This window comes from Felis catus, chromosome D1 (genome assembly GCF_018350175.1).
Source record: "Felis catus isolate Fca126 chromosome D1, F.catus_Fca126_mat1.0, whole genome shotgun sequence".
In the NCBI taxonomy this organism is placed as follows: Eukaryota; Metazoa; Chordata; class Mammalia; order Carnivora; family Felidae; genus Felis; species Felis catus.
The window spans coordinates 55,797,508-55,820,501 of NC_058377.1; the positions used below are offsets into that span (position 1 = coordinate 55,797,508).

Sequence of the window (22,994 nt, forward strand, 5' to 3'; positions counted from 1 at the left end):
CAAAGAGAACTGAAAACAGATGTAAAAACCATACACAAACGCTCACAGGGGTACTGTTCATAATAGTCAAAAAGTAGGAACAACCCAAACGCCCATCAACTAATGAATGGATAAATAAAATGTAGCCTCTCCATGCAATGAAATATTACTGAGCCATAAAAAGGAATGAAGGACTGAAACATGTTACAACCTTGAAAATACTATGCTAAGTGAAAGAAGCCAGTAACAGAAGACCGACCACATATTATAGGATTCTATTTATACGAAATGTTCAGAAGAGGCGAATGAATCCATAAAGACAGAATGAATCCATAAAGAATGTAGTTTAGTGGTTGCCTAGGGCTAAGGTGGTGGGGTGGATTTCCGGGGTAATAGCTAAGAGCACAGGGTTCTTCAGGGTTATGCAAATATTCTAAACTTGGCTGTAGTGATGGCTGCCCAACTACAGTGAAAACCACCGAACTGCACACTTTAAATGGGTGAATTGTATGGCGTGTGAATTGACTTCAATAAAGTGGGTTTTTAAGTTCTCTAAGTTCACCACAAACTGCATCTGCAATACAAAGCATCTATCAAAGTTTGCTTTAAACCAGATGGGTTTTTCTTATCACTGCCTGTAAGAGTTGTTAGGATCCTAATAATTTTGTAGCATTTGCAGCATAATCTCTGATATCCTTCACAAGGATTGACTTAAAATTACATTTAATTTGTGGACTTAAACATAGGTAATACCAATAGATAGAATGCTGAGACTTTCAGGAAAAGGATACCTGGAGATCCAAATATGGCATCACCACGCATCCACTTAATCAAGAAACCCAAGAGTGGCTCATGTTTCCTCCTGCCTTTGGCCCTTGCACCCATTCCATCAGCAGGAAGCTCTGTTTGTAAACTCCGTAAGGGTAGGATTTTCTGTTTATTTACTATGGGATCCCTGGTGCTTAGAACAGCACCTGACACACAGTAGATGCTTAATTAATATTTGCTGAATAAACAGAAGAATTCATGCTCTCCTTTAAACTAATCCCTTTTAAAGAAAAAAAAGTTAAATCCCTCACTTGATAATTTGTGGGGTTTTGTTTTTTGTTTTTTTTTTTAAGTATAGACTGTGGACGTTTTGTCTGCTATGCCAGTTGCTGAAACATATTAAGGCTAAATTCTCAAAGGGACACAGGTATGCTATGCTGCCAGAATATGTAGAAGTAGAACATAATAACTTTATTCAAGTTTGCTCCTGTTACCTGATCCATGAATATTTAAAAGATATTTTATTTTATAAAAACTTACATCTGTAAGTAATGGACTGACCATAACAGAGGGCTTAACCTTGAATACATGGATAGGCTTAGGGGCCCATGAACCCCTAAAATTGTATGCAAAATCTAACATGTATGTTGGCATGTGTATCTTTTTGGTGAGAGTTCATAGTGTAATCATATTTTCAAAGAAGCCTATGACTGGAGAGGTTAAAAAAATTACTTAACTAGAAACAATCACAAGTCTTTTAAACATGAATTTGTACAAGAAAATAAAATCCAACAGCTCCATCTATGGGTAAGTCGTTACCGCTTAGGAGAAATAATGACAACTACCAGAGATCAGTGCATCTTAAGAATGCTTGTGTTTAAATCTTCAGTGTCACTCTAGTGGGAATTTATTAACTACAGTATCACAGTTTTTTTTCCTAGATATAGATGCAAAAATTAGGAGACTGTTGATGAATTCTACTTACAGTACTTCAGCACCAAAAAATTGGGCAGTTATGCTGATATATGTATGTACAGTTCAACATTTGTCAGTCTTAAAATGCTTATTTATAGTGAAATCTATATAAAACCGTTAAAAACTTCTCTATTTACATTTTTTTAAAAACAAAAAGAATTGCTTCCTTTGCCACAACTTGTCAAAACTGTTACCCTCCCCACCCTCTTACCCCTTGCTCTACTTGTGACAGACAGTGATCACAAGACCCAAACATATTGCTTAAACAAACTGTGTCCTAAAAGGCAGAATGCTTAAAAACATTACATTTAGAACTGTAAATGAATTTTTATACATTTCAACGGGGGTTAAACGAAACTATGTAAAAGTTATTTTCAAAGTCTCAGTCCAACATGAATGTGCAATTTCAATGTTAAGATAGCATCATATGAATAATTTCTCCTGAACATAACTGAACAAAAGCTTCCTTTGGGCCAGAAAATGTTTCTTTTCCTCTCCTTCACAATGAAACATTTTCTCTTAACTTCTCTTTAAGTTTTCTTAAAGGTGCCGGGCAGAGTGGGAGGTGGAAAGGGCAGGCAATCCTGGTTTACAGGAAATTTGTCAGAAAGAATACGGCCTGCTTTGAAATGTTTACATTTAAATAAATAGAAGGCAAGTGTGCTGCCTTGAGCACAAAGGAACAACGACACAATAAATTAGCATACAATTGGTGAGAATGTACAAGCCATCCAAAAAGCACTTTCCCACTGGTTAGGGATCTGATTTCCACCATCTAAACAAGGATTCTTTAATGCCAGTATTTTTCTAGTTATTTTATAAACTATAAACTGAGCAAATGTAAAATGTTAATCAATTCAACACTTCCAGGGATTTGCAAAAACATACAAGATTTTTTTAAAAACCTGTTCCTGACACACCGTTTCAAAATATGAACTATTCACATTCTCCTTTTCTGATGGTGTTTTGCTCAGTAGAAACCAGTTGAGGAACATTCACAGGAAAAGTCTCTTTCCACTGCATGACAAACTTTTCCATCAGCCGTGGTCCGACAGAGAAATATCAGGTCTTACACGTCACTGTAGATGTGCATCTTTCCTTTTTTTTTTCTTTTTCTTTCTTTTTTTAAAAGTACATTCCCCTGTGAGTTTTATCTTGTTTTAAAACGCTGCTCCTGCAGCAGTTTTGTTGAAACACTGCTATTTTGGGGTCCACAGCCTAAGCATGGGCAAAGTGCTCTCTTTAGACATCAAAAATCAAGGGCTTCCCTGGACACTTGGTAACCAAGTAGGTTTTAAAGTGCACTCCTGTGTCCAAAACACTTAGGACCGTTCAGCAGAACTCTGAGAGGGGCTGGGCTCGGTTCCATCTTCTGTGCTACTGTCTATGTCTTGCTCCATTGCCGTCTCATCGTCATCCAACTGCTGGCTAGTGAAGTTGTTGAGCTCAAGAAGCCCACTGGGCTCTACAACCACGTTGGAACTAGAGTGACAAGGAATAGCATACTGGGGAATGGCCTGGAAGAGAAGACAGGAGAGAGGCTTTACGGTAAGAAAAAGAACCAGAAGGATGTCCCCAACATCACTAAGGAAGGCTAAGAGGACACTGACATTTACTGGACAACTACTTCACATCAGGCGCTGTGCTGGGTGCTCTCATATATAATATTCTACTAAATCTCCTCAAGAACACTATAAGGAAAATAGGATTCCCATTTACAAATGAGGAAACTAAGAGGGTAAGTGACTTAATTGAGGTCACACAGTTGGTCAAGGTTAAAGTGCCAGGATTCAAATCCAAGTTTTGTACAATTTAAAGTGATCTTTCGGGGCGCCTGGGTGGCTCAGTCGGTTAAGCGTCCGACTTCGGCTCAGGTCATGATCTCGCGGTCCGTGGGTTCAAGCCCTGCTTCGGGCTCTGTGCTGACTGCTCAGAGCCTGGAGCCTGTTTCGGATTCTGTGTCTCCCTCTCTCTCTGACCCTCCCCTGTTCATGCTCTCTCTTCTCTCTCTCTGTCTCAAAAATAAATAAATGTTAAAAAAAAAAAATTTTTTTTTTTAAAGTGATCTTTCCACTTCTTGATGGCACCACTTCTAGTAAAGGAGGCTGAAGTCTGTGCCTAATTCAAGAGACAGACATTAAAGGACATTTTCACTCGACCATTAAGCAAATTTTAAATGTAAATGTAGTCAGATTTCACTCATTACTATCTGCAAGATGAAGAATTAATTTGCTGACACCACAAAAAATTTTAAAACCTTCGGTAACCCTCTACTAGTTCAAAAGGAAGTTATTTATCTGGGTCACATAGTAATACTTTCTTGAAAATGAGAGAGGACAATACTGTCTTTTAAACAATAAAAACACCAGTAGACAAACACATATTATGGCCATATTGCCTTGTTAGGTTCTTCTTTCTCAACTTTATTACCTTTTTAAAAGGTCTACCTGTTTATATCATACCCCTGCTTAACGTTCTACAATCGTTTCCTGTCGTACTTGCTATATAATATCAAACTTCTGATCGTAGCTCCAGGCATATGCTAAACTCACTTGGACCCTGGGCCTTCCCACTAGCTCTTCCCCTCTTCCTGGAGTACTTTTCTTCCAAGTCTCTCCATGGCTGGTTCCATGTTCTCATCTGCATCTTAGCTCCAATGCTTAGGGTAAAAGGCTTTGAGAAGCCTTCCTTCTATGACCATGCAACCAGATCACTGGGTAGGTCCCACCCCACCTCTATTACATTGTTAATTTTTCTTCATTGCATTTACTGTGTTTGTTAATCTTTCTTCTCGCTTTTAGAATGTAAACTCCATGAGAATATGTATCAGAGCACATATCTTGACTATCTTTTTCCATTGTTAGATGCCCAGAGCTCTGAACAGGGCTGTCATGCATTAGATGCTCAATAAACATTTGCCAAATGAATAACCTATCTTAACATTAGAAGTCCCAGAGCAAAATTGAATATCATCATTTTAAAAATATACCTGACCAAAACAATCTTCTTTTGAGGGGGGATGTAAATTTAATTTTAACATTGTCAAGAAAATATTGCAAGATGTCAAGGCACTGAATCTAGGATAGTGGAGTTTTGTGTTATTTGTTTTTCCTCACTCTGTCCCATATAGCTGATCCTTGTGTTCAAGTCCCAGGGGGGTCAGAAAACCTGGATTTTAGTTCAGCTTTGGTTCAGACTTGCTGTGGACCTCTGAATAAGTCACTTGACCTCACTGAGTTTTAGTTTAACCTCGTGTAAAAGGAGATAGAGAAGATACACTCTAAAGATCCTCAAGACTCTAAAATTCTATTAATTCCACACATTCAGACTCCTTCAGAACAGAAGATACACTCATCTTATTTATTCCTCTAGTCTCTGCACCTAGCACAGTGCCTAGAACGCAGAGGTTAAATAATACATGTGGCATGAATGAATGAATGAATGAACAAATGAATGAAATACAGATTACATGTCTACAAAGAACAATGCTTTTCACTCAAAGCACTTATTATTAAACATGTTGAATTTTCATAAAACATTTTTCAAGGGATCAAAGCACTTCTGCAGACTTCTTTCATTCATCCCCATACTATTTTACCGAAACAGTAAAATCAATACTTCAGGTCAAAGCTAAGTATAATTAGTAAGATCTGAAAATATTCTAACAATATATTAATGATGATTATAGTAACAGGAGCTATCTTTACGGAGTATTCCTCTGTAGCAGACACTTAACAAGCTGCATTATATGCATTTTCCCACTTGATCCTCAAAACAACCTTGTGAGGTAATTGATATTGTTTCCATTTCATAGGCAATGAAATTGAAATACAGAGGTTAACTCCAAACCACAATGCTGGTAAGGGGGAGCATAGGTGAGATTCAAATCCAGGTATTTTTGACTCCAAAAGCTTGATTCTTAACCACTATACCACTGTCCCCTTCGCTCTGACATAGCTACCGAGCACATGGTATATGCTAAAAGTTAGCTGGCATATTCTGTAGAGAGCCTACTCATTAGGTACCATCCTTGATACATGAAGTATATTTTCAGCCGTGTTCATAAAGTGCAGAAAATCATTTCCAAATAAGCAATCCCAAATAATTTCCGATTTAGTGAGTATTCCAATTTAAACCCTCAGGAGCCACAGAAAATTTTAGCAGAAATAGTAATAAATAACTACCATGTATGGGGCAATCACTAAGAGCCAGGTACTGTGCTAGGCGCTTCATCTCACTTTGGTGTAATCCTTCCATCAGTGATGTAGAATAGGCATTCCTTATTTCCGTTTTACTGATGAGGAAACTGAGGCACAGCAGGGTTAAGCAGCCCTGCCCAAAGTTAAACAGTGAGTGGGGAAGCTAGGAACTCCCTCCTTTTCCACCACACTCTAACTTCTTCAGGGGAAAAAAAACCAACAAATCCTTTGTCAAGAATTCCTTAAGGTGTGCCTGGGTGGCTCAGCGAGTGAAGTGTCTTGATTTCAGCCCAGGTCATGATCTCATGGTTCTCGAGATGCAGCCCCGTGTCAGGCTCCACGCTGACAGCATAGAGCCTGCTTGGGATTCTGTCTCTCCCTTTCTTTCTGCCCCTCCCCACCCCCTCAAAATAAACAAACAAACAAATAAATAAATAAATAAAAAGAATTACTTAATTCACTAACAACTATTTTTATAGGAGGAACAAATCATTTAATAATTCAACGGCCAGTTCTTTTTGCCTTTAAGCATTTCCCCCCTGTATTTATATCATATTTGGATGAATATTGGTCGGTTTGCATTCTCTCATAGCCTGGCATCACGGCAAAGGGAAAGTTTGCCACAGAAACTTCCAAGTCACACAACAGTGAATTTATGGCAAGAAAACAACCCGATACCCTAACAAAGAGAAAAGGAAGTAAAACACAACTTCTAAGGGCTAGTCTGGACTCAATAATTCTTCAGTCTTGATCTATTATGCATGATGACAGATGAGTTTTAGAATGAAGGGAATGTGAGGCATAGGAAGACCTACTGCCAATGCATAATTCATTACATTCACTTACCAAGGCAGGACAGTAACCATAACAAGATTTCTCAATAACAATGATTGAAATAAAAAAGCAAAACTTTATGGCTAATCCCAACTTAAATATAAAATTAAATCATATAGAAACATTTTCTTACAACATGTTTCTCCAGATACTGCAGTTAATTAAAGTTTTATTGTCCTGAAAACCATAAATCTGAATCAAGATAAAGAAGTGTGTTTTTCAAAGAAAAGGATCCCTAAAATTAACTTGAGATAAAATACAATCCAGTTATATCTCAGGAGTTTTTGAGCAAAGACCGGGGAGCCCAAAGTTTGACCCATCAAGTTGCTGATTTTCTGGGCTGACTTTACTGAGTTAACACTGGCAAGTATGTTTTGAATCTATAATAACCAAGCTGACATATGGGCTTAGGGCTCTTGATTGTCTCTAAGGTGTGCCGTGATAATATCCACCAATTTCCTAGGATTCTCTACCAGAAAATATAAATTTTTATATTTGTAATAGGTATTAAACCAAATTTGTCAAATGCCATCTCAAAAATAATCACTTTGTCTTTTGCCATCTTGGCTTGACTCTTCCTGTGACATTCCCAAACATGCCAAACCCACAACCCCCAAGATGCCCAATGTTTCTCATGTTCCTTCCAATTCTTACCTGGATGATAATTTCTGCTGGGCTCTCTTCAGCTTTCTTTTGGCCTACATTCTGAATACGCATGAACTGGCCTGTTGTAGGCACTCCCGGTGCATCGATTTTCCTTGTCGTTAAGGGAGGGCCAACAGCAGATGGACTTGAACAGGACTCTCTACATTTCTGTTGCTGGGGAGTGGAATTCGCCATCCCTGCCACCACCACGTGGGTGGAGGGTAATGATCCTGCTTCACCAGTGAGCATACTAGTGGCAAGAGCCTTCTTTGGGGGATCCACTACCATATGCTCTACATTTGTATCAATCTGAGCTTCCATCAAAGACATTTTCAAAATGTCTGACACAGCTGTCTTCTCAGAAGCCTGAATGGGAGATATGCTTGTAACTGGTGATGTCAGCTTAGGCACAGAACTGCCACCAGTTATCTTTGTAACTGTGGGAGGCTGGCGCCCCTCAAAAGTTATCTTTGTAACAGAGGATCCTTGGGTTATAATTGGCTGCTCCACCTGAAAACAGATTGGGGTTGTGTGTGTTACAGCTACATCTCTTTGAGAAAACCTATCAAACACCCCAGATAATATGGCAAAAGAAACATTCGTGCGGTATACTAGGAGGACATTTTGAAGCTTGGTGTTTTAATACAAGGGCTGGATGGGAAAGTATCTGGTTACTTTTAAGAAACCTAGGGAAAGAGAAGGGGTTGAAAGAACCTCTGTCAAGCCAGCCAAGGTTCATAACATAAAGGAAAAAAAAGTCGCAGCAGCCTTGCTTCCCTTTGGGATTTATATCCCCATACAGTATACCTTCAACCCATTCTCAAATTATTTGTATCATCTTCAGCTTTTAAAAATAAAAAGCAGGGTTTTTCAATTTTTTTTGCTTCAAATACATCTTACAAATATATTCTCTATATATGTATTTATAATATATACACACATATATACATTACTCTAAAGCCACTGGTTTTCCCTAATATAATTTTTCTTTCGAATATCCAGATAATTCCTCTGCAATCTAGAAGATAAATCTAGAAGATAAATTTATTAACTAGAAAGTGATGATGTAAACTGCAAAGGAAGATGTTCAATGAAGCTCCTTAAAAGACTGCGTTGTTTACTTAGCATTACTACCACAGATAAAAGAGTTTACAAGCATAGGAAAAAAAATTTTGTACCTAAAAAATACAAATAATTTAGGGATCTCGCTTCTACGTGCTGCTGATCAATGCTGAAGTGATTTCATTTAAAAACTGCCTAGAAAATCAAGTTCTGAGTGCTACACTTTATTTGTCCTTCCTATATTAATGCGTGCATTTCTTCCCTAATGTCAACCTTCTGATGGGGTAAAGTAATACCAGCATAAATGAGGCTTTTGAGTTTCCTCTTGCCAGGAGAAAGCACTGCTAATCACGATAGGATCGTAATGTTCTCATTTTTTCCATCAACAGAGAAGCTTAACTTTGCATGCTACCAATATTCCGTTACCTGGCTTGCCGGCTGTTTCTCTGATGAGGCTGGGAGCGGCATTTGGCTCTGGGGGGTTTGGGGTTGCACGTAGATTTTTGGTTGGTTCGGAGCCTGCTGCAGTTTAGGGAGCTGCTGCGTGGTTTTCACTGCAAGCACCTGTACTACAGTTTGCGGGGGCTGTGCCATTAAGGTAGGAAGCTGCCTGTCTTTGGCCACCATGGGATGCTGTGTGTGCTGTACATCTGGCTTGGGCTGTGCTTGTTCTTGCTGGAGAGGGGTGAGTTTCTGATGCCTGATGGAAAGCTGGGGCATTTGCGGGAGTTTGTGCTGGAGCTGGTCTGCCTGCAGGTGGATGGTCTGCTTCTGTTTAGTCTGGAAGCACTGCAGAGTTTTCACTTGCAGCTGAGTCTGTTCCAGCTGGGGCTGGCTAAGTTTCTGCTGCTTAGCTGACTGTGACTGAGTCAGGGCAGATCGGTAAAACAGACCTGTCTGAGGGTCTAAAGTGTCCATCTCTTCAACCTCGCCCTCCTCAGTTCCAAGTTCCTCGCTGTGTTTGGTAAAAGCAGTGTGACTGCTTAATGCCTGAGTAAAAAAGGCACAAAGTAAGAATAAAGTAAAGGCACCTACATTGCTACATTTTCCTCAAACTGGAAAAGACTTGGTTATGAGATTCATTCAAAAATTTTCAGAAGAAAGAGCTTAAAAAGACCATGAAACCTCAAGTTTTCTAAATCTAAAGGGGGCTTTAAATTGAGACTCTTGTAATTTCAACTCTTAGAAATTAAGTACTGCAACAACTGGTCTACTCTTTCTTATAGAAAAGTGGACCCAGAATTTATAGGTAAGAGGAATAAGGTTACCCTGCAAGCACAGCCCAACACAGAAAAAGAACAGGCTCCCTGACTCAGGACACAGCTGTCTAGCCTGGTCATCAGAGATACTGAGCCACCCAAAGAAAGAACACAGCCACCCAGGTATGAGGTGTCCAGAGAAAAGTCAAAGTTCAGAGAAGCCCACTTTGGCCATGCTGTCCAGTGAGTCGGAGTCGCTGTCTGAGGGACATGCCCGTCCAGGTCCCCACAGAGGGCCTCTCCGGTCAGAGTGAAAACGGTTCATCGGGCTTCACCAAACCCGTGTGAACCACCCTCTGTACTAGTCCTCCTCGCCCCTTTGGTCATATTCCGGGCCCAGCAGGCAACAGTTTTCCCAGAGGCTCGGCTGCCAGGAGGGAAGGAGACTGGGGAGGGACAAGAGCACTCCTGTCAGCAGCAAAGGAGACTCTCCCGTGTCGGTTTTAACAGCGAGGGGAGGAAGTATTGATCTTGAGCGACGTGGTGAGGGCCAGTCTGTTTGACCTCTCTGGGTGCCTTGAAAAAGGTCAATGTCAGGACTGGCCAGGTGAGGGCTAGACTCCAGGCTGAGATCTGGTACCCACTTAAACCTCTGGCCACCTGGCTTCCCTCAGTGACACAAAATCCACCCCAACCTCATCCTTCCTACTTCCTTGTCACGTTATTCCTTCATTCTAAACTTTAAAACTTTTTGAGGTTCCACTGAAACCCTCCCTTATCTCAGAACGACCTTGCACATACAGGTTTTTAATTCAACAATTTCTTTATTGCCTTTCAGGTTAATTTGCTTACAATTAGGATCAACTGCTACCAGTCAAACTGATGGTGATTTATGTGACAACTAATGATATGTCACGCTTAAATCTGGTATCTATGATAATCACTTTGTATAGAGGCAGGATGCTTTGGGTTTAAATCCTAGCTCTGCCACCCAGAATAAGTTACTTATTCTTACTTAACTTCTGTGAACAGAGTTTCCTCATTTGTAAGAGGGATAATATACCCACCTTACAGGATCACAGTGAGATTTAAACAAATGAATGTATTTAAAGCTCAAAGCACAGTAGCTGACATAAAATTAGCTTATCCCCATTACCCTTGGTACCAGACTTTCTGTTTTATATTAACTCTTTCTCCTTCCCATTGGGTCTCTTCCTCCTATTTAATTGGTCACATATAATAAAAGTCAGATATTTATACCTACTTATTTGTAATGTTTCCCCATGAGAATTCATCATAAAAGCAAAAACCCAAGCAACACACAGCTAAAGAAGCCAACTTCTATTTCATTTACAAAAATCTCACCTACGTGATAAATTCTTCTGTAACAATAAATATATAGAAACAGTGGCCACTTTTGAAGTCACAGATTCATCTAGAAAGTGCCACCCTTTGGAAATGTTCCAAGTTTGCAGAAGATCCAAGAATATTGTTTCTTAATTACTTTCCAGTGTTGAGACTCTCAATTCATTCCCTCTCCTCAGTCCTCACAGATGAAAGAACGACACAAATACTCTTCTTCAATTCAGTTATTTCCTTTCTTACAATAGATGAAACTAAACCTTATTTCAAAAAGGAGCAGTTATAGAAGGTAGGGAGGGAAAGAAGAGATACAACCTGCTGCATAATGTGGGTGATCGCTCCAGGGGAAGATGCCGGGATGGACTTCACCACCACCGAAGTCTGTGTTGCGGTCTGTGACTGAGCCACATGCTGGAGCAGGGTCCGCTGGGGCTGGGAGGGCTGTTGGGGCTGGGAGCGATGGCTGACTGAAAATAGAGGAGGTGATGATATTTCTCCAGAAATCACCACAGCATCTGTAACCAGTAGTCATTTTAAACAAATGTCTGTGAGATTGCGTCACAGAGAGAAAGTGTGGTACTGTGAACTAGGAGGCAGAAGACCAGAGTCTGCCCATCTATGAGCTGTGTGACTCTGAGAAAGTCACTTATCTTCTCTGAGACTCTGTGTTCTCATCTGTAAAATGGGAATAACAGAGCTATTATAAGGATGAGATGAGAAATGTGGAAGCACTTTGAAAACTGTCATCACAAAGGAGGAACAAACCCCTTAAAGTTACATCCTCCTGTGAGCCGCACTTACTTCCTCCAAGAATCTTCACCCCATTAAGGTAACAAAAACAATAATGAATTTCTGGAATCAAATCCCAGACTAGTATCTTTAAGGATACTAAGATAATACTTAAGTTACTAAGATGGTATTTTAATTTCTTGGTCCCAGTTCCAAATGCAATACAAAACCCAGAAACATTCGTTCTTTTACATGAAGTAGACACTGTCTTGCAGCCTTACAGTTCCTAAAGATATGAGAGGTCAAAATGATACTGCAGAAAGAACCGGACCAAGAGTCACACCTGGATTCTGTCCCACTCTGCCACCAACCAGCTATGCGAACTTGAAGAGGTCACTCAAATTCTATGAACCTCTAAAAAAACAAAACAAAATTCCATTAACCTCTAAAACTCAGAGGTTTTGCTTTTGTTTGTTTAATGGGACAATAAATTTTTTCTAGCTAGAGGAGGATCAAATGAAGTAACAATCTGAAAATGTTAAGTATTAAAATATAAATTTAATTAAATTATTAAGTATTAAATTGTTAACTATCACAATATAAAGTTAACAAAAGAACAGAAAAATCGCTCTTCTTTCATCTTCTCCAATTTAGCTCATCTGACATAAACCCGTGAGAATTCAGTAAGGAAAACGACCCCATTTCTTATTCTCTTACAAAGGTACAAAGGTCCTTCTCTGGTACATAGGGCAAGAGGGGTAAACTATACACTTATGTTTATATTGATAGACAGATGTAAAATGATACATCGACATTGGTGCCAATCTATCATCTTTTACCAGCCTCAACTTCAACTTTTTAAACAGTAAAACATTCACCACCTCTTAGTCTACAGAGCTTTAGAAATGCTTATGGTTACGGGGAAACAAACTTTCTGAAACAAGAACAGAGTACAATAAATCTGTAAAATTAGCTAAGGTTTTTGAGAATATAAAAATCCTCTCAATGACCCATGATTCCAGTGCTCATATATCTTGATCTGCAATTTCAAGTAGCTCCATATTCAAGTGGTTCCAGGTTTAGAAAAATCATAGTGGAATGTCCAAGGGTAAGATGATCACTACAGAAATCAATGTCAAAGTGCTACTTAGGTATTATGAGTACAGAACTAAAACTACCCAGTGAAATATAAATAAGCTTTATTTATTTTTTAACTCATTCTATCTATATTCTCAAACACAGTTTTTCTACTGTTGCTTATACACACACCTACTTGTGATATAAGAGATTCCAGGCAGCATCACTGGTAAAAATGTAATGCAGTATCTTACTGAGTTTCACAGTATGCTTTATATGTACATTTTAAATTATATGAGTTAACCAAATCTTCCGTATGTGCTCAACCAAACGGAAAAAAAGGGCGTCAGTGTTGACATTAAAACAACTACTGCTGAAATCATTTATAATGTGACTGAGTAGGAGAAAAACAAATCACATAATATTAAAATTGAACAAGCAAATTTATAAAGTTTTTTACTGATGGAAGCATCATCAGAAATGAATGACACTTGAAAGAATAATAAATAAAGATAATTTCTCATGAAATTATCAGATTATATGGAACATTTCTGCTGTCCATACTCATCTTCATAATTATGACATTAGAATCTTATTAAGAAATGAAATGGATTTAACAGACGATCAACTAAAATCATTTAAAAATAATCCTCACTCAAGATACTACAAATCTCTTCACAGTAATTCCCCAGCATGCAGAAACGTCAGAGAAGACTAATACCCACTCCCGGATAATACAAGAGGTCAGGGCTAGGGAGCTGGGTTCGAAGTCAAAGAAAATGCTTAATGTGGCTGAGGATATGATGGGGAGAAGATCATGGAAGGAGGTCACAGAGTGAACATTCAGAAAACAGCTGAACTGACCTTAATTGGGCCATAAAAACAGGATAAAACAGTCATTTATTTCTGTAAACAACTTTTATTTTTTCCAATGTCAAACTGCTCACTTCTGAGAAAGGATCCCACTCTCCTGAAAAAGGAAAGTCTCCTTTTCACTGAGCGGAGCTTACCTTTCCTCTACCAGATCAGAGTAGAGCGCATCCATTTCACTGGTTCCCCCCAAAACAACAATATTTTACCTTCAGTTATGCTACAAATGGATGCACACCACTTACCTAGAAGGGGAAAAGCAACCTCTGTCCCCTCATCAGTGCGTTCTGAAAAGGATAAGTAAGGGAAGAAATCATAGGTCTTTTCTTCTATTTACCATCTGATAATCTAGCCTATCCCCAGAAGTTAATACTGATTTCCCCAACATACTGCCCTCTGCTTTATTTAGCTTTTTGCTAAATATCTCTGAAGAAAGATGCTAGATGGCTTTCCATAGTCTTTAACTGGATTTTCCCTTTTGGCAATTTTAACCCGTTAGTCTTAAAAATATCTCCAAAAATGATACCATACAGTCCCTCTTCTGCTTTGGTATTTACATCCTTTAAGTATCTGTAACTTTATGTTCTCTTTTAATTACTGCTTAAGAAAACTCAAGACAGGCATTCTTTATATATTGCCTTGTAAGTCATTTCTCCTAACCCCTAATTATTCGCATTACTATTCTCTGAACTATTTCAAATCTCAAGGTAACGAAGTGTCCAAAACAGAAGGCAGTATTCCAGGTGTGGTCTCGCCAGAACACGAGAGAAAGAATCTATTATCCTTCCTGTTCCACTTTTCTATCTATGCCATCCAAAACTCTCATTAGTGTTTTGCTGCCAGACCACATTTGAAACAAATGCCTAATTTGCCTTCCACCAGAACTCCTAAGTATTTACAGGGACTTAAAGTTTCCCACATTTTTTTTCTTTACATCAAAAAAGGTATTGGATTTTATACCTCCTTTCTCCCTTGACCCATCTCCCCCCCCCCCTCCACCAAAACAAAAAATTTAGATGCATCAAAATATTTATTCTTCTGTAAAAGGTATTTTATCCTCTCTCTACAACTGCCACCCTATATTCACAGACGTTATTTATGGCCAACTTGCAATTTTTTATTAGCTGCCAGTTTGTAACAACTGATTGGTTTTCTTCCCTAGTCATTAAAGACAGGGTTAAGTCCCAAGGACAATGAAGATTTGCTTTCAGAGCAAACTGGAAAAAGATCTAGAAATATAAAAGCTATATTCTCCCCCAAACAACCATCCCATCAAATCCAGAAAGGTAGCTCTCCTACCTTAATACTACTTTTTAAGAGGACACCTACCAGTAGTGATGTATTCAGCAACTAGTTCTGACTCTACCACAGCAATGGATGGACTCTCAGGAGAATGTCTCTTTTCCTGGGTCATCTGAATAGGCACTGCCATCTGACTCAAGTCAATAGTGGGTTGTCTTGGTTTAGATTCCAATTTTTCCTTTACTGCATAGAAAAGGCAGGGGAAAAGTTAACTTTTGTTACAAACAAGTATCAAAACCAGAGTTGTCCATGGGAATAACGAGCCAGACCTCTGGGGTGCCACGACTGGCAGTGATAAGGAGACAGCGAATTGAAATGAAAAAAGCAGACTGCTCTATATGGTTGTATGGGCACAACTTATGCAACCATAACCAGCAGCCTAGCAAGAAGGACATATGCAATCAGACCTAAAATTCCCCATTATGACTAGGCTAAAAAATTGGTTTCCCTTGTACACACTCCTTTTAGAACATTTCCTTTACCCTTCTCTTCAAGGTAGTTCCCGGTATTCTGGAGTTTACCAACCTGAACACAAAGGGTGACTAGGCAGTATACAGCATGATTTGCTCTAGATCATACCTACCCAGAACAGACAATACAATGACTAGTTTAATCTGATCTATTAAAAATTTAAGATAATCCCCAAAGAAATGTTACCAAGTATTCAATGGCTCTTAAAGAACAAAAATCTTCCGTGTTAGGAAAAAATGACCTCTCTGTTCCTACAAAAATGTTTTATGGAGTGGTCTGGGATCAAGAATGGGTTCCGTGGATAAATTTACTTTCTATCTTGTCATTTTTTCTATAAAATCTACTTGCTCAGTTTTCACCCTCTGTGAGACATTAATGGAAATGGCCGAGTATGTCAAAAACAAGAAACTAAGGAAATGCCTAAGGCCAAAAGTTAACACCAATCGAAAGATTAACCAAAGATACTAAGTGCTCATATTCTTTGGCTAGTGTAAGGTGGATGTTACAACAAATAGTTAGTTACCAGTAATTAAGTCCACTGAGTGATCATTCAGATTATTCCCACGAAGCATATAAAGTGACAAAATCAAGATAATCATTTAAACAAAGAAAGCAAAACCAAACCAAAATAATACCACAGTCACCCCACAAGTAGAGAGGACACTGAATTAGGAATCAAAAGACATGGAGTCTCACTCTGCCACTAACCAACTGGGTAACTTCTCTGGATCTCAGTTTACTTATGCATAAAATGAAAGGCTTGGATGAGATCATTGCTAAGGTCCCTTAAATACTCTAACAATCTTTGACTTACTGTAATAGAAAAGTCAGTAATAACTAACATGGGTTTTGCCTAGTTTATTGAAGATATTTAGTAACTAGAAATACTAGTGGGATCTTGTTAAATATGGGCAGCTTTGCATGGAAGCTCAAGTGGTTAAATGATACAATGAAAATATAAAGATAAGACCAATTAGAATGCTAGCAAGGGCCATTAATGATGTTTTATGACCACAAAATTGCCCCACCAATATCAAGGAGGATGGCAGGGGCCCTTCAATCTGCCTCCTACTCTTCTCAAATGGAACTGACATCTATGCTACATCTATCCTTGTGCTTAGAAATGATAGAAACTACTCCCTTCTGGTCAAAGAGGCAACAGGATTGCCGATTTCAAGCAGGAGACAGAAAAGAAAGGGCTCTGCCATTTTTTTTCCTCCCTAACTAGTCTATCCTTTAGTACTCCTGTGCACATCTTATTGAACTGACAAGTAAACAGACTGCAGCAATGATTATAGACCAGTCCAGAGGGGGGAAATGTGCTCAAATAATAACAAAGAAAATATAACAGTGGTAGTATTTTAGCACAACCCATCTCTAGAGAAAACATGCTTCATTCAATTGAGCATGTGAATTCATACCTGTTGTCTGTTGGAGTTCTAATAGAGCTTTGATTGTTGAAGTAGCTGATTGTGATTCACTGGATACATCCTGATAAATTATGGTGGGGCTAGTCTCCATTGCAATCTCATGTTCTGACCAATCCTGACGCCGGGAAGCAATTACATGAACTACAGGCTGGGAATCTGTTTTATATTAGTTAAAAAAAAAAAACCCTATAAACAAAGTTTCTCTTAAAAAAAACAATTTGTTTTTTTTTTTTTTTTAATCTTTGTATTTATTGTAAACTTCATGCTTTATCTCCCCAAGAAGACTGTAAGCCCCCACAGGGCATATCTTTCATGTCTGTATTCACTTACTCATTCATTCATTCACTGATTCAACAAACTGGGCACCTATATGCAGGAGTCTATATTTGGCATTGAGGATATAAAGGAGCTTACAGAGTAATCAGAGGATGCTCAAGAAGCACACAATCTGGTTGGGGAGACAGACATGTAAAAAGACAAATTACAATTCAATGTGATAATTGCTATAATAAATAGGTGTGCATTTGTCTAAGTAGATGTATGTTTGTGTATAGTAAGAACAAAATGCTGTAGGAGTCTTTATTTTCCCCAATGCATCTGAAAATGTGTTTTGTATTACAACCTGAGCATCCAGTCAACATTACTTATTTTTGGATGGCTGAACTACTGAAAAGAAATCCTGTCCGCCAATAACAAGAATGGATAGATGATCTAGAAGCAGGATGATATAATAGCACACGTATAACATCAGAGTTCAAAGTCTTAGGTTACAGCCCCAGCTCTATCAATTATTTGCAAGTTGAGTCCTTGGGTTTTAGTGTCATTATTCCTAAGTTGGCAATGATAAAATTACCTATCTACCTCACAGGACTTCTGAGGATATAATGAAATAATATATGTAGAAGAGCTTCATAAGCTATGAAGGACAACAGAAATGTTATTGTTGTTGTGTCCTAAAAGTTCTCGATTCTGAGATGTTCTGTTAGTTTCAAAATAAATTAAGGCCCTAATTCAAGGCTTATTATATTTATGCTAAAGGTAGGCAAGTAAATACTAAATGTGCATCAAACGAAGCAACAAATTATTGAGTTTTCCATCTGCAGAATAATCAGGTTGGACTAGACTATTATTAAGCTCCTAAACTCCTTTGTCCAGGACACCATACAGGACAAAAATTATGGAGGATATAAAGGCACAATCCCCACCGCCAAGTTTAGATTACAATGGAGGAGACCTAAAACAAACATACATATAGCTTTGTATTCTTGGGAAAAATCAAATGACTAGGGCAAACAACACAAATATATAGAAAGAAAAAGACTGCTTTGAATTGGATTAGTCAGTGAAAGCATCACAGAAGAATGAAAAAAATTCATATAAACGAGAATAAATTCAACAGAAGTTCAACCTTCTTTGAACCTTATATTTTTGAAAACCACAAAGTTGTCCAAATAGATTGGGGAAGGCAAAATGACTCTTAAAAAGAAAAAAGCTTTCCCAAAGAAAACAAATCAATATACAATAGCACTGGAATTTTTAATTACCATTAACAAACTGTATTCTCTGCCCCTCAAACACTGAGTAGAATATATGCCACACCAGGGAGGTATACCCTCCCCCCAAATTCTAGAAGACTGAAGGACACTATCCTACAATGCCAAATGTCATGTGATGCACATAACAATTTTTCTTTACTCATTCTAAGTAGACAATAGAACTTACACCTAAAAGAACTAATTTTATTAGGGAATCATTCTTTTTATAAAACCTACGTTCTCAAATTTAAGAAATTCTCATGGCAATGTAAGTATTCCTTGGCTAGGTGAGAGAACCTATAGGCACGGAATGACTGCAACCCAATACTGTAACATTCACTGAAAATCCAAAAGAAAGCAAGGATTGCATCTGTAGAGAGATAAGGTAGAAATAGACTGAGAAAGGAAAACAAATTTCCACATGGGAGCACCTGTCAGAGACATCAGCGCACATAACATTATCCTGTGGGGAGGGACTGGGGAGATGGTTCACTCTTTCTGCCCACACCCAGAGAATAGCCAACCATCACACAGTATCACTGCAGCAACTTCAACAGCTGAGACAAAGAATGAGTGTGTGAACCTAGATGTGAAAACCATTCCTTGAGTGATTTTCCTCTCTACTCTTGGCTTCTTCTTAGACTAGATAAATCTACTGCCTATTGAGTCTGATGCTGAGGTCAGGGTGCAAAACCCGAGACACCAAGAGCCTGATCTCACAGTACCATTTGATTATGAGGATGGTGGCCCGCTAACCCTCACATGTCTTTCCCCATGGGTCATTTAACAAATATTTCCTGGACATCTACTACCTGTTAGGTACCAGAAATACACACTGTACTGTTATATGCAGAGGCAGATCAGGCATCTCTGTGGAAGAAAGCCTCCTGTGACTTTACCATAAAAGGCCTATAACACACTTTCATAGACTAGTAAGACCTCTCAGCTAGCAGGGATCTAACAGTTCACTTAATGCTATCACCAATCCTATACTAAAATCTTCACATATCCCCCACCAATCAAGAAATTGCCACACCAGGGGCACCTGGGTGGCTCAGTCTGTTGAGCGTCCGACTTCAGCTCAGGTCATGATCTCGCACTCTGTGAGTTCGAGCCCCGCATTGGGCTCTGTGCTGACAGCTCAGAGCCTAGAGCCTGCTTCAGATTCTGTGTCTCCCTCTCTTTCTGCCCCTTCCCTGCTCATGCTCTGTCTCTGTCTCAAAAATAAATAAAAACATTAAAAAAAAGAAACTGCCACACTAGAGAACTCACTACTTTCTAATATAATTTCCTTCCATTTCTGCAGTTATGACAATGAGAAAATTTTCTTAAATTTTTTTTTCAACATTTATTTATTTTTGGGACAGAGAGAGACAGAGCATGAACGGGGGAGGGGCAGAGAGAGAGGGAGACACAGAATCGGAAACAGGCTCCAGACTCTGAGCCATCAGCCCAGAGCCTGACGCGGGGCTCGAACTCATGGACCGCGAGATCGTGACCTGGCTGAAGTTGGACGCTTAACCGACTGCGCCACCCAGGCGCCCCTGAGAAAATTTTCTTACATGAAATGGAAAACAGGTCTTCCTGTCTACCCAGTGGTTCTAGTTTCCGTCCACGTATCCACAAAGATCAATTCTTTTCCCTCTTCCACGTCACAGTTCTCAGGAAAACTGACAACCCCCATGTCCCCAACCCAATCCTCATCTTCTCTTCTCCATGAGAAATGTCCTGTTTCCACTGACCATTCCTCATATAAAATGATTCCCAGATGCCTTACGCATCTAAATCATCCCTTCTAAACTAAACCTAAGATGTCTATGTCCCTTCTATGATATAATATATACCTTCCCTCTGAAGTACTGTCCTAAAACCCAAGGCCTTCACATTACGTAACTGCCTAGACAGCATCACTCAAAATGTTTCAGAGAACATTAGTTCCTCAAGATGTTCTGCAAAAGGTTCTATGGTCAAAAAAGTTGGGGAGTGTTTTACATTATATACACCACTCTTCATTTTTCACAATATATATTAGCACATAACGGCTCTGAAAAGTTCTGTAGTAAGTATGTTTTGCCTAACCTGGATTTATTCCCCACCCTCACCGTAATCTACTGAGATTATAAAGCTTCTGGAAAAATCACCCTAGAAACAAATTTGTGACCTCCTTAAAGTGATGTCTTATGTATTTTTTAAAGTGATGTCTTTTATATAGGATACAGGATGCATTTCTGTATTTACCTCATACCTTAAATCCATCTTAAATCCCTACTCTTGGTTTTCTCTCCTTGTTCTCTTTCATTTTACTTCATATAATCTTGTATTCTACCCAATCCACCTTAAAACCTTCTGGAAATAAACAAAATATAAATAATCTTTATATTTTTCTTTCTTTTTTTAAAATCTGGGGGGCACGATCTTGGGGTCATGAGTTCAAGCCCCACGTCAGGTGTAGAGATTACTTTAAAAATTTTTTTTTTTCAACGTTTATTTTTATTTTTGGGACAGAGAGAGACAGAGCATGAACGGGGGAGGGGCAGAGAGAGAGGGAGACACAGAATTGGAAACAGGCTCCAGGCTCTGAGCCATTAGCCCAGAGCCTGACGCGGGGCTCGAACTCACGGACCGCGAGATCGTGACCTGGTTGAAGTCGGACGCTTAACCGACTGCGCCACCCAGGTGCCCCGAGATTACTTTAAAACAAAATCTTGGGGCACCTTGGGGCGCCTAGGTGGCTCAGTCGGTTGAGCCTCCGACTTCGGCTCAGGTCATGATCTCACGGTTCGTGAGTTCAAGCCCCACATGAGGCTCCCTAGTGTCAGTAGAGCCCATTTTGCATCCTCTGTCCTCTTTCTGACCCTCCCCTGCTTGCGTGCTCTCTCTCTCTCAAAAATAAACATTAAAAAAAAATGTTAAAAAAAAAAAAACATCACAGGAGTTCTTTTTAACTCTTCTTACAACATTTTTGTAAGTCTGAAATTACATTAAAAGAAAAAGTTACCAAAGCAGGGGAGGGGCAAAAACTACAAAAGCAATAGAAAGGAAAAATGAACTGCTATGTAGTGCTTACATTTCCATTAGGTTTGATCCTCATATAGTTTGAAAACCAGCATGATCTTAGACTGACCAAAATCTTTATCCCTTTCTTTCACTTTAAATCATAGCATATATATTCCCAGCTCCTGGTCTTTGTGAGAATGCACTAAAGACAGTAGCAGGGGGGTGTGGAGGGGGGAGGAATGTAGATTATAATAACTGGCTTTATAGTCAACTATATTAGATATACCTATTCTGAACTGAAATTTTTCCGTATTACAGAATATTTTTAAAAGAAAAAATATATGATGATACAGAACAAATAAAAATACATGAAACCATGTATAATAACAGACTGAACAGCAGAAAACCTTAGACAGAATTACTTCCAAAAATAGCCAAACTTTTGTCCCATTCTTAGAATGAAAACTGAAGACTGCCTAATGAAATGGCATGTTTGGGAAGTAATGATTGGCTCATAGCTCCCTCAGATAAAGACTAGCAAATTCAAAGGAGAACCCTAGATTATGGATATAAAAACATCTACTGTTCATGTTCCCCTCTTAGCACCAACTCATGAGCTAAATATTTTACCTGCTCTCTATAAAAATATTTCTCAAGGGAAAAAATGGCTAGTTCAAGGAACCAGAGGCTTAAAAATAAAAGAGGGAAATGCAGCTGATGTGTTGAAGTAAGAATGGAATCTGTAAATATCAAATCATTAAGAAATAAAGGTAGAATGAAATAGATAATAAGCATCACTCCATGGTGACTAGTACAGAGACTAATTTATAATCAGTATAGAATGATAAACTAAATCTCAGTAAACTGATTCAGAAAATATTACTATCATTGATAATATGCTGAAGAAATCTACTTCGTAAAATGAGTGCCATATAGTTTGTTAAAATCAACGTTTTTATTTATTTTTAATTGATGAGTTTTCAAAGACCATTTCAAATGCTATCTCTTTTGTGAAGCTTTCTTATCCTTTTCTCACTGGAATGTGAATTTTTAGCCTTTGGCATTTTTGTTTGTTACTAATAAACTTATTAAACTACTACTGAAGTTATACATGTGTATTTTTTAATCCCCTACTCTAGATTTTAACAAGAACTATATTTTACTCAATGTTTACAGGGCCTAGCACAATGCTTAGTATGTAGTATAAACTAATAAGTAACTGTCAAATTGAATTAATGGATTAATGGAATAATCAGCAATATGAACCATGTAAGCAATCTGAATTTCCCACTAATCTGGGAAGACTCCTTTAATAATAAAAGTGCATAATATGAAGAATCTGCAGTAGAAAAATGAAGATACCTAGAAAGCACTCCTGAGAGAATAATGGGGAGGTGAGGAGAGGGAATGGAGTGAGAGAGTGATGACCAGGGGAAGATAAACAGCTTTGCTTATTAGATGCATCCGAGCATACAAGCAAGCACAGGCATAAATACACCCACCACCTGACAATAAGGGCGGTTAAGGTAACTGATAGACATGAGTATGAGATTTGCAGGT

General features: G+C 38.6%; 1 protein-coding gene across 13 annotated transcripts in view; it reads right to left on the reverse strand.

The window, feature by feature from the left end:
- Window positions 1-1,197: 1,197 nt before the first annotated feature.
- EMSY (EMSY transcriptional repressor, BRCA2 interacting) overlaps window positions 1,198-22,994 on the reverse strand; it is an 88,383-nt gene continuing 66,586 nt past the window's right edge. For 5 of the 13 annotated variants that reach the window (XM_019811780.3, XM_019811775.3, XM_019811778.3 and 2 more), the window contains 7 exons: window positions 16,894-17,058; window positions 15,029-15,184; window positions 13,945-13,986; window positions 11,339-11,538; window positions 8,889-9,452; window positions 7,410-7,910; window positions 1,198-3,239 (listed from right to left, as the gene is read on the reverse strand). In XM_019811780.3, coding sequence (XP_019667339.1) covers window positions 3,045-3,239; window positions 7,410-7,910; window positions 8,889-9,452; window positions 11,339-11,538; window positions 13,945-13,986; window positions 15,029-15,184; window positions 16,894-17,058 — 1,823 coding nt within the window. In that variant the 3' untranslated portion in view covers window positions 1,198-3,044. The remainder of the gene's footprint in view (window positions 3,240-7,409; window positions 7,911-8,888; window positions 9,453-11,338; window positions 11,539-13,944; window positions 13,987-15,028; window positions 15,185-16,893; window positions 17,059-22,994) is intronic. The other 8 variants (XM_019811777.3, XM_006936908.5, XM_011286634.4 and 5 more) reach the window with 5 other exon arrangements.